The sequence below is a fragment of the Procambarus clarkii genome, chromosome 40, assembly GCF_040958095.1.
Source record: "Procambarus clarkii isolate CNS0578487 chromosome 40, FALCON_Pclarkii_2.0, whole genome shotgun sequence".
Lineage (NCBI taxonomy): Eukaryota > Metazoa > Arthropoda > Malacostraca > Decapoda > Cambaridae > Procambarus > Procambarus clarkii.
Window position 1 is genome coordinate 28,155,591 of NC_091189.1, and position 12,039 is coordinate 28,167,629.

A 12,039-nucleotide genomic window follows, 5' to 3' on the forward strand; every position below is an offset into this window, starting at 1 on the left:
TCATTTTTAAAAGAAAATTAAGATGTAATATATGACTCTGGACGATCCAGGTCGGTGGCCTGGTCGCCATGTGAGGGGACGCTGATGCCACAACAAACCCAATACCGACAGACCGTCGGTAATATCGACCGCAGACCGGTATAGCAGGCTCCAGATACCGGTCTCCCAAACCGGTCGTTAATACCGGCAGATCGGTATAAAAGAGGCCGTTAAATTGAGTGGATACTGTATTTGCACGAAGCACTGCTGGTATAGAGGAGTGTAAGGAGTTTGTTATTTAGTGATGCATTGAAGATGAGACCTTGCCAGATGTAAAGAAACTGATAAACCATCTACTGTACATTTATTTTGTTTTTTCATTTCGGATTAATGATGAGACTGATTGTGTTACTGATTGTGTATACAGTATATTGATCATTACCTGTTATTGTCTCTTACTTAGTTTATTTTAGTTGGCACTTTTTAATAATACTGCAGCTTATCTTTATGCTTGTGTGTTTCATGCATGGATGTGTGTGTTTGAAGATTCAGTCTGCCATACATGTTCGTCTTCCATTAATGTTGCTCTGGGGTATGAAATATATAAACATTTCTTTGCCGTTTTTCATGAATGCTATCATATACAGTAATAATGTTCTTCTTAAACTAAACATTGTTGTTTATCATTCCGGCACAAACAGGAAACGTAGCTGATGAGGGGAAAGTTGGAGCAGAGGCTCGTATTGGTGACTCGGCTACAAGGAGAGAACCCGTTGCCCCCGAACCTCCACCTGAAGGGATTGAAAGGAAGGATGAGCCAGATGATGCCAATCAGGTTTTGAAAGCTCAAGACAAAACAGCAGACTTGAAGGAAACTAAAGATGAGAAAGAAAATGTTGCTAACTTAAATAAAATGGAGGTAAAAGAAGTGATTGGTGATCAGCAAAAGTTAGAGAATGTAAGAGATGAGAAAAATGAAGGAGATACTCTGCACCCAGATGCTATTAAAAAGGAAGAGAAAGTCAATAAAGAAGAAGGAAATGAAATTAAGGAAGTGGAAAAGAAACAGGCTGAGTTACTGGAAATAATTGAGGTGCAATTCAAAGAACAGAAGAAAATCATAGCGGAACAGAAGCAAATTCTTCAAGAACTCAAAGACCAAAAAGCAATGCAGAAGCCAGAAGTGAAAATTCAAGATGACAGTGGTAGAGTTGCGGCAGATGTGAAACCTGCTGCCGAAATCTCCAATGTTAATCTTGCAGCTGTACATCCTGAAGGTGAAAATCTTGGTGAATCGGCAGTTATAAATTCTGACAAGAAATCTGGTTCTGGAAATATTGTTGTGGCGCCTCTGAACCCCGAAGTTGCCAACCCTGCTGCTGGTAATCCCGGAGCTGTGGCCCAGGTCAAAGAGAATTTGGGTCCGTCTGTGCTTAGGGCTGGGAATAATGTACCAAAAGACGTTTTGGAGCCAGCTGTATTTTCAAAGAATGTTCCTGCAGGAGAGTTGAACAAAATAATTGCTCCACCAGCACAGGAAAATCAAGCCCAACTACCAGGTAAGGTAATTCCTCAGCAAAGTTTTAACTATAAGGTAAAAGAAGCAAAGGATATTAAAATATCCCTTCCAAATTATCCCATTAGTGGCAATCACATGCCAGATGCTGGTTCTCTCGTAAATATTGCAATTAATCCCGAAAATTCAGCAAACAAAGTTCGACCAGCAGCTTTAGTGAGCCATGACAATGAACAAGCTATGGACCATGATGTAGGCAAGCTTCAAGAGAAACTCCCACCTGCTGGTCAGCCCCCACTCCCAGATCAGTCACAACCTGTACTCGCAGGAGTTAAGTCACACGTAAAGCTCGGGGACCTAGCACCACAAGATCAGCTGTCTGCTTATCAGCCAAAGAATGAAGGCCCAGCTCTGGGACCTCAGTCACAGGATAAACTTAAAGTTTCTGTATATCAGTTAAAGAATACTCCGGATGTTGTTCCCAAGGAAGAATCACTGTTGCAACAGGGAAGAGATATTCCTCAAGCAGTGGATATCAAGAAAGCACCTATTCCTAAAGGTAACAATAAGCAAGCAAACATAGGAAGACCAAGTGCAATGCCAGATACTATACCAAAAATGGAAAATCATGGATTACTAGTCGGTTAATAATAAGGAAAATATTTTGCCATCTGAAAATGGGAAGAAAACAAATCACGATGAGGAAAGACGAAAACGTCAGGCTGACACTAATTACTTTGTTGATCTTCCAGAAGTTGATCTGAATAAAGAGATAAAGCCACTTGACACAGTGGATGTAGCTTATGACACCCGCCACCTCCTGTGGAACAGTCGATCAAGGAGGAAAAGGAGAAGGAATGACAGGGGAAGGGAGGATGACTATTATTGGGATGAAACATAATGTGTAATTATTATATGCTTTCTAAATTACAAAAGTCTTTAGTTAATCAATGTAAATATTATCCTTTATTCAATTTATTTGTTTATTTAACATTGTATACTTGGTTCAAAGTTAATATATATAAAATATATAGTAATATTAAGATAAGTGGTAAATTAAGTATACATCTAAAACAGTTTAAATGAACAGTGTATGAGAATCTTTGGAGCAGAGAAGTTGAATCCAACTCACATCCTAGGTCACCGCAGATGCACACATTACCTATTGGACCATGATGTGCTAATAGCAACACAACTTCAAGTCCACCCGAACTTACAAGATGTTTGAAAGCACCCAGCTGGTATTGAATCCATTTTTTACATGTTGTCTGTATACACACTGTAGGTAATGAAACTCTCCACCACTTAATCCCATCAAATACGCAATGTAATCACACTAGCATGATCTTCTCGGATATTACACTATTGTGATTTCACTGTAAACAGTATATTTATTATTAGGTCACCAGCTAGTACTTTTTCTGTTACAAATAAGCAATATAACACTTAATATTTATACACAATTTGCACTGTACTCGTCTAGTTGTACTTGCCTAATGGTGCTTGTGGGGGGGATGAGCTCTGGCTCTTTGGTCCTGCCTCTCAACTCTCAATCAACTGGTATGACTACCGGTGCATTTTATTTAATAATCCAATTCATTAGCACTGAAAAACGCACACGTGTCTTGCCAGTTCACTCCAGAACATAATTTAATCGGGTTAAAGTGAGTGAAAGACTTATCCTGCCTTCAAATTTTATGCATTCTTTTTATTCAGTATTATGTTATGGATGAAACTCTGGTTGTAATAATAATTATTTAAGTAAAAGTACACTTTGCTGTAAAAATATATTTTATTTTTGTCTTGGTCACATTTGCAATGTGTTCGTTATTATTATTATTAGTAATATTAATTTTTTTTTTAGTCTTATTATTCAATATTATTTTTATACTCTTTTTTAGTATGCAGTTTAAAATTAAAACTGTATAACTGCAATCATGTAAAGATAAATGAATTTAATGATGGTTATCTTGAGGTTATCTTAGAGATGATTTTGGGGCTTAGCATCCCCACGGCCCGGTCCTCGACCAGGCCTCCTTTTTGTTAGACACCCCCCAGGAAGCAGCCCGTAGCAGCTGTCTAACTCCCAGGTACCTATTTACTGCTAGGTAACAGGGACGTCAGGGTGAAAGAAACATTTTGCCCATTTGTCTCCGCCTCCATCGGGGATCAAACCTGGAACCTCAAGACTACGAATCCGAAGCGCTGTCCACCCAGCTGTCAGGAGCCCTGACAGTAACTATACGTAACTGGTATAGTTACTAGTTTATCTGCTGGGTGTAGATAAACTTCGTGTCAATCTCTCTTCTATAGATTGATATAAAAGCTTAAATTTGTTTAACATTTTGATGCTCTGGGCACACATTGCGCCACACTACCCCGGGTGGGTTTGGGCATTCCGCTGGGGCGCGCAGTAATTCTGAAAAGTGTATAATCTTTTCAGCTTTGTTACCTCAATTCTCGTCCTAGGTTTTTCAGTTTGGTATCATTATGTTTGCAATAGAATTCTCTACAGGACTAAAGGCATATTAAGTCCAAATGCCCAGCGTACTATCCACAACAAACAGAGAAAGTGAGAGCATGTTACCCGGGAGCGCGCAGGATCAATAAAATGTGTACACTCCTTTCACTTTGGTCACCTCAATTCTCGTCCAAGGTCTTTCATTTTGGTATCAATGTGTTTGCAATAGAATTCTCTATAGGACTAAAGGCATATAAAGTCCAAACGGTCAGCGTACCATTCACAACAAATAGAGAAAATGAGAGCGTGTTACCCGGGGGCGTGGCTCAAGAGCGATAAAATGTTTACACTCCCTTCACTTTGGTCACCTCAATTCTTGTCCTAGGTCTTTCATTTTGGTATCATTGTGTTTGGAATAGAATTCCCAACAGGAATATATGCATATAAAGCCCAAAAGCCCGACGAGAAAGTGAGAGCGTGTTACCCGGGAGTGCGAAAGAGCAATAAAATGTGTACACTCTTCACTTTGGACATTTAAATTCTCGTCCTAGATCTTTCATTTTTGTGTCTTTGTGTTTGCAATAGAATTCCCTACAAGAGTATATGCAAATATAAAGTCCAAAAGCCAGGCGTCCCACCCACAGCAAACAGAGAAAGTGACGGTGCATTACCGCAGTGAGCGCTAATAAAGAGCAGTAAAATGGGTATACTCTTTTCAACTTTGTTACCTCAATTCTGGTCCTAGGTCTTTCATTTTGGTATCATAGTATTCGCAATGAAATTCCCTACAGGTGTGTATGTATATAATGTCCAAAACCGTGGCGCGCCCTTCCCGAAACAGTCGCCAATTTGCCCCCCTGGAAAGCACACAATGCTGCGTCATTACCGGACTTTCCCCAAGTAAAAAAGTCATGCAATGCTGCGTCATTACTGGGCCAAAGTGTTAAGCATCCCATCAAATTTTCTTGTACTGTATAACGTTATAATAATTTACTCTTTAATTTTACATGCTAAAAATATTTGAGCCTATGTAAAAAAAAAAAAAAATGAAATATCAAGAACGTGATAACTCTGAGAAAATAATGCTGTACAATGGGGTTGAACCTTCATCCGTTCTACGATATGTGTGCCAGAGGCAACCCGTCCTCGTCTCGAGTCCATTATGTTCAGCAGTCGACTCCACAGATGCATACATAAATTTTAACATGCTGTTCATTTAAAACAGGACTTTTCTCAAATATAAATTAATATGCTAATATATTAGCATATTATGCATATGTAGGCATAGGTTAGGTTAGGTTAGGTGTTTAGGTTCTGTTGGCGATTATTTGTATAAGTAGTACGTGGGTGAAGCATTTATAGCGTTGTGGCTCGAACAAAATTCGTCATGAAGCACTTGTTCCAGAAGTGTTCGAACGAAATCAGTTGTGTGTAAACTGTTTTTCATTTAAAAACGGGGTTTGGCTGGTGCATGGAATCACTTTTGCATCTTTGTTTGGAGGACAGGCTGGCCAGAGGAGTTTCAGGGGTGAAGATTTGATTCCATTGTACTGCTTCAGCATTTTGCTGAAGCAGACGGTTGGAACAAGTTAGGTGAGAAGATGGTGGAGGCCAAAACCGTTGGTAATTTCAAAGCGTTATATGATAAAGAGTACTGGGAAGACGGGACACCACAAGCGTAGCTCTCATCCTGTAAGTACACTTAGATAATTATATTTAGGTAATTATACATGCACACATGCTTGCACGTGCATGGAACAATTACACTTTAGTTGGCTATAGCTTGGTGCTTTATCAATGAGAATCTACATGTTCTTTTATTATCTTCTATAAGAAAAAGTACTGTACTGCAGACTAGAGATTACCGGTACATATTATTTAGGTCTGCAGATTTTCTCTTGAGCAATTAAAGGTAAACAAACTCTTCATGTGAGATTCGTCTCTTGAAACCATTCATGTGAACCCTCTCTTCGTAAAGAAGTATGTCTGCAATTCTTCATGATAGGGTTTACCTACACTACATATGTGATGGTTTCATACAAAATAGGAGTCATGGTTCAGACCTCAAAATGTATTCATGTTAGGATCTTTTCCTTATTTATTTTGCTTATGATATTGAGTATATGTCTTTGGAAATCAATTTTAGCAGTGGGTTTAACCCTTAGACCGCGCAAAACATACATATATGATTTGACAAAAAATAATTTAATTTAAGTTTTTAAAGCTTGCACAAACACTTTCCAATTTTTTTCATAATCATAATCAACTAGGCAAATGCTAACTTGGTCTAAATGACCACAGCATTACTTGAAAAAACCAGAGAATCAAAATTAATTTTAAAATTAAATATTGAAAACTTCAGATTTTCAATTCAGAATAAAAAATATGAACTATCATTAATGGCTCATTTAATGTTATTATTCTCTCAGAATGACATATGATCTTTATTTTCATTAAATTAGAATATAGGTTTTTAGTATAGTTTACTGTAAAAAAAAAAGTCGTCAATAGGACATATGAAATATGTGGCAAATTTAGACAAAAAAAAATTATACAGGTAACTCCAAATGCATAAAGTTTATGAAAAATCCATTCTGATGGGATTGTAAAACAGACAGCAGAGCACACAATGTCAAAATCGTGAGAATCGGTTAATAACTGGAATTTTAGAAGCCACTCAAAGTTGAAACTGGTTTCAGAGATAATTGAAGTTGAAGTTGAATGAATAAAGGTTGTTTTAATTCGTTAATTTAATAGTTTGCTTTAATAAATATTGTTTGGCATTCGTACTTGAATATGTGAAAGTTGTAGGTCAATGTATGTTGAAATGAAGTCAAGAAAAAATTACCCCAAAAAAACACAAAATATAGGGATAATTATAATAAATATAATGATTTAGGGGATACAGTATATTTAGGGTGTTTTTTATATAAATGAAAAAGCCCTAATATGGTCCCTAAGCATCAAAACAACCTAAAGAGACAAAGAAAATAGAGTTTGAAATCAGAGAAAAAATCGGCCAAAACAAATGAAAAATTCTCAAGTTTTGCTAGTTGTGACTGACTTATTTTTTGACCAATTTCATTCTATCTTCACATAGTTATGAAAACATATGCATTCTCCAGGATGTAAAGGTTAAAACAAAATCAGATAATAAACAAAGGAGAGAAAAATATTTTTGGGCCATTGATGAAAGTAACATATATTAACATTGGACAATGTATTTATATGATATATTGGACAATGTATTTATATGATATATAACAAAATAGATCATATTAACAGTTATTCCTTATGTTTTGTGTTATTATGTATTACTTGGCAATGATATAAAGGCACCAACTGCATATCCACTTTGTGGACACTTCTTACTACTATTCTTCTTTGAGCATAAGACAGGTGCCAGCATTTCTTTATTACTCCATAATCCTTCAGTTACAGTTATTAGGAGCTGTTCTTCTTATCAATAAAATGTTATTTTTCAAAAATTCATCTAAAATCAATTTCTGAAAATATTTTTATGAGAGTTTCACGACACTGAAGTAAATAAGTTGGAGATTCGTTTAACATATTTAAGTTATTTTTACATAATTCAAATATTTTTCGATGTTATGCCCCCTAAATTTGTGATAATATGTGTAGTCTAAGGGCTAAGTTTGATGTGAATTTTAAGTATTTCATTTGAGCTCCCTTTGTGATAGTTCACATGCCAGCAACATTTTGGAGAGTGCTGCAGTAGATGCCTTGTCTTTATCTTTCACAAGACCATTTTGCATATCTCAGATTTCTGGCAGATTGAACTTGGTATTTTTCTTCGTAATCATTTGGCCTGGCAAACAGTTCCACAAGGCCTAGTTTCCACAGCCGCACATGTGGTCACTTGGCCTGGCTTCCACAGTCCCTTGTGTATGTACACATGCATGACATGTTTCCAGTTGCTAAAAGAGATTACCAATTATATTTTTTTCATTACTGTATTTTATAAATTACTGTAATATCTAGTCACTTAATTATTAACTTATAGACAACTGAAATGCATTAATAAGATCTTCGTAAGTACAGCATATTATTTCGATAAAGTATTTTAATGAGAAACAGATTCGTAATGAAGTGCCACATTAATATTTCATATCTAATACGTTTATATTTTTTCAAATTACAAAGAATGAGTTTAGGATTTCTTGTTCTTTAATTAAAATATGTTATGAAGTTTCAGTACTGTACATTATTTATCATGTATGAATGCTCGTGAAACTTAAAGTATTACCGTAGTTTTCCTTGATATAAGGCTGGTAAGACATGCGTTACATTTCCACCATTATTGTATGTGTACTAGATGCAGGTTTCTGCCAAGTACACTCTACTAAAAATATTAAACAAAGTATTTTAGATCTGTGACGGTAAACCTTGATGAATGAGAATGTTTTGGAGTCAACTGATGGAATTGATCTTGTATCCCTGGTCACACCCAGATGCACGTATTAAAACTAGACCACAATGCACTTAACAGCAACACAACCACTTCATGAATATTGCAGAAAAGAAATTTGTTTATTTTCAGTAATATCTGAATTTTAAAACTAATTTAAATGCTTTGAGAGGCAGTGGTATAATTATTGGAAGTTTAAATAAAATACAATGGGGCCTCGACTTCCGATGCTAATCCGTTTCCAGAGATGGATCGGAAGTCAAAATATCGGAAGTCGAAGCGAATTTTCCCATAAGAAATAGAGGAATTTGAATTAATCCATTCCCCACCCTCCAAAATATTAACATAAAAATATATTTTATACTGAATACAATGTTTTTTTTCTAACTACAATACAGTACCAAAGTTTATCTTACCTTTATGGAGGGCTCTTGATAGCGTATGGAAGATGGTGATGAGGGAGGGAGGAGGAGAGTTGTTACTGTTTGGAAGGGGAGTCCTCTTCCATTATCACATCAGGCAGTGATGTTTTCTCTGGGGTACTCCTCTCCTACGTTTTGCCTGAATACCACTAGGACCTGGTTGTGGTTCAGTGCTTGTTTGTCTCACTACAAATTTGTCAAGAGACATTTGTTTTTCCATTCATTTTAACATTTGTCTGTAATGATGCATCACTTTAGCACCCATAATGTACTTTTTCTTAGCTAGTATGGTGGATATCGTTGATTGAGATTTGTTGTACTGCCTAGCCAGTTCACCTACCTGCACACCATCTTCATATTTATGAATGATCTCTTGTTTCTGCTCTATGGTCATACTTACATAGGATCTCATATGTTGAGCCTTACCACTGACTTTCCTGGGACTCATGGCGTATTATATAATAATTACTTTAATGTTCAAAATGCAAAAAATCACCACAAAAGCGTAATTTCTTATAGGCGCGATCATCACTAAGCGGGTAGCTGTAGTAAACTGAGGCAGGTCGAACCGCGTGACCGGGAACCACGCGCTCCATTGACCCGAACATGTACGAACAAATATCGGATGTAGAGTCCCATTTTTCGATGAAATTTATATCGTAACTCGAAATTATCGTAAGTAGGGGCAATCGTATGTCGAGATGCCACTGTAATTAAATGAATAAATGATAACATAATTTTAAAGTATTTAGATTTATATACAGTATTGTTTCATCTTAAATTTCAAGAAGTTATGACAACTTATCCTCCAAAAATGCTACAGTAGAACCTTCAGCTATCATAGACAGAATGTACAAAATATGGACTTAAATTTTTTTTTTTACAATTGGAATACTAAAGGACATAATAAATACACACAAAAATCACAATAGCATGATGCATCAAATGAACAAATCCACAAGGGCCGTGATGAGGGTTCGAACTTATGTCAGGGATGATCCCAGACATACGTTAGTCGACTGCGCCACAACATGGTAAAAAGAATTGCAACCTGGAGTGCTACTGCCTTCACAAGGCTCCTGCAGCTTCTCCGAGCCACAGACCGGGGGTATAATCATTAACCTCATTATAATCATTTTATTATAATCATTAACTTAACCTGTCATAGGCCTAAATAAGCAATCCTAGATCTAACTTACACTATTCTAGGACTAATTTAGTACATACAATACAGTATATGTACTACAATAGACCTATGGAAAAGTTAGTATTAGTTGTTACCTCCTTTCTTGTGCCCTCTACAAAATTAATAGTACATAACGTTATTTTTTTGGGGGGTTAGAACTGTGTATTTTGCACTTGCAGTTTTAGTAACTACAGTATAGATATTATAATTTTTTGGATGACAGTGTATAACAAGGAAGCTGTGGTGTATATTAGCTGTCTTGGGTACATCTTGTATTTGGATCTAAGGTGGAGTAATGGGATAATATTATTGGATTTCTTGTGGTAAAGTGAAAGCTGCATCTTGGATATTATTATAAGGCAAACGTCTGTGGGGGGGAAGACCCATGATGCTGGTTCCATCCATCTTTCCTGCTCCTTAAGATGTTCTCTTTGGTATCATTGTTGGCATTTCTGTAAGAGCACTGACATTGTGTGCCAGTAATGGCATTCTGCACCAGTGATGGCATTTTTTAGTTTTGTGGTATTGAATCGGATACCATTCTTATCACAGCAGATTATTGTAGTATATAAACTTTATATGGATAAATATATTGTCAAGACTACAATATCCATAAATATATAAAAGTGATGTATGACAAAGTGCTGAAAGGAATGCATATGCAGATACTAAGTTTAGACATGGAGGAAATAAGTCACTAATGTGGCCCAAGCAAATAACCAGACTCGCACATGTAAAATGAAATGAGTGACAATGTTTTGGTCCAATCACGACTTGATAAGGATCGAGTATGGACTGGAGTGTTGTCACTTTATTTTCATTTCATGTACTCGCCTAGGTGTGCTTGCAGGGATTGAGCTTCGGCTATTTGGTCCTGTCTCTCGACTGTCAATCAACTGGTGTACAGATTCCTGAGCCTACTGGGCTCTATCATATCTACACTTGAAACTGTGTATGGAGTCTGCCTGCACCACATCACTTCCTAATGCATTGCATTTGTTAACTATTCTATCACTAAAATTTTTTTTTTCTAATACTGTATATCTATGGCTTATATGGGTACTCAATTTCCACCTGTTCCCTTGTGTGTGTGCCCCCTGTGTTAAATAAACTGTATCTACCTGATAGACAATTCCTCTGAGAACCTTGTATATGGTGATCATGTCTTCCCAAACTCTTCTGTCTTCCAGCGACGTGAGGTTTAAGCGACGATGTGTGGGTTGGATTGTGTTAAAAGTTAAGACGTAGTGTTATTTTACTTAAAACATGTAGAACATTATCCTCAATTTATTTTGTTTGTATAATGCCTTTTTTAGGCATGAAGGCAAAATGTTTCATGGCTCCTGTCGTGATCACAAAGAAATCATGATGTGATTTCTTTGTGATGTATCAATGAGAAATGGAAGGCAATGGAGTGACTCAAACTGGCATTCTAGAGATTACCAGACGCCTGCCTTAACCAACTCGGTCACGAGGCATCAAAAGTCAACCAACCCGGAACTTTACTGAATTCACTGGGAGGTTCTGGAGACCCCGAACTGGAGCCCAACCAGGATTTTATAGTCAACCTGCCCACACACTGGCTTGCAGGTAATAGTGGACTCGTACGTCCACTATCAGATCACAAAGATATGACTTTTGACCCATCATGGCGGAGTTGGTTGAGGCAGACGTCTGGGAATAGCCAGAATGTCGGTTCGAGTCATTCCATTGCCTCGAAAAAAAATTTCCTGCTGTGCATTTGAATTTTTTATTTTTTACTCCTGCTGTCTAGTCTACTGTGCCTTGGATTGAAGGCATAGATTAATTTGGTCCATGCCAAATCTTGAATTGTAGATCAGGTGATGAAATTAATCATGCAATTAAGCTTTCTTGCACCTCTGAAGTCTGTTGATGGCTTTCCATTGTACAAACTTCGCATATGAATGATGATTCTTTTAGGCATGTCCTTGGTACTGTCTTTTAAAAACAGGTTATAATTGTGTAGTCTTGTCTTCCCATCCTAAATTACAGTTGAAAAGTACAAAATATTTTTGTATCACTATA

At 36.8% G+C, this 12,039-nt stretch overlaps 1 protein-coding gene across 2 annotated transcripts in view; it reads left to right on the top strand.

Annotated features, from left to right (window-relative positions):
* Nucleotides 1–2,442, top strand: part of LOC123758009 (putative sodium-coupled neutral amino acid transporter 10) — a 102,930-nt gene extending 100,488 nt beyond the window's left edge. For both annotated transcript variants that reach the window (XM_069338906.1, XM_069338907.1), the window contains exon 12: nucleotides 681–2,442. In XM_069338906.1, coding sequence (XP_069195007.1) covers nucleotides 681–2,143 — 1,463 coding nt within the window. In that variant the 3' untranslated portion in view covers nucleotides 2,144–2,442. The remainder of the gene's footprint in view (nucleotides 1–680) is intronic.
* Nucleotides 2,443–12,039: the final 9,597 nt, after the last annotated feature.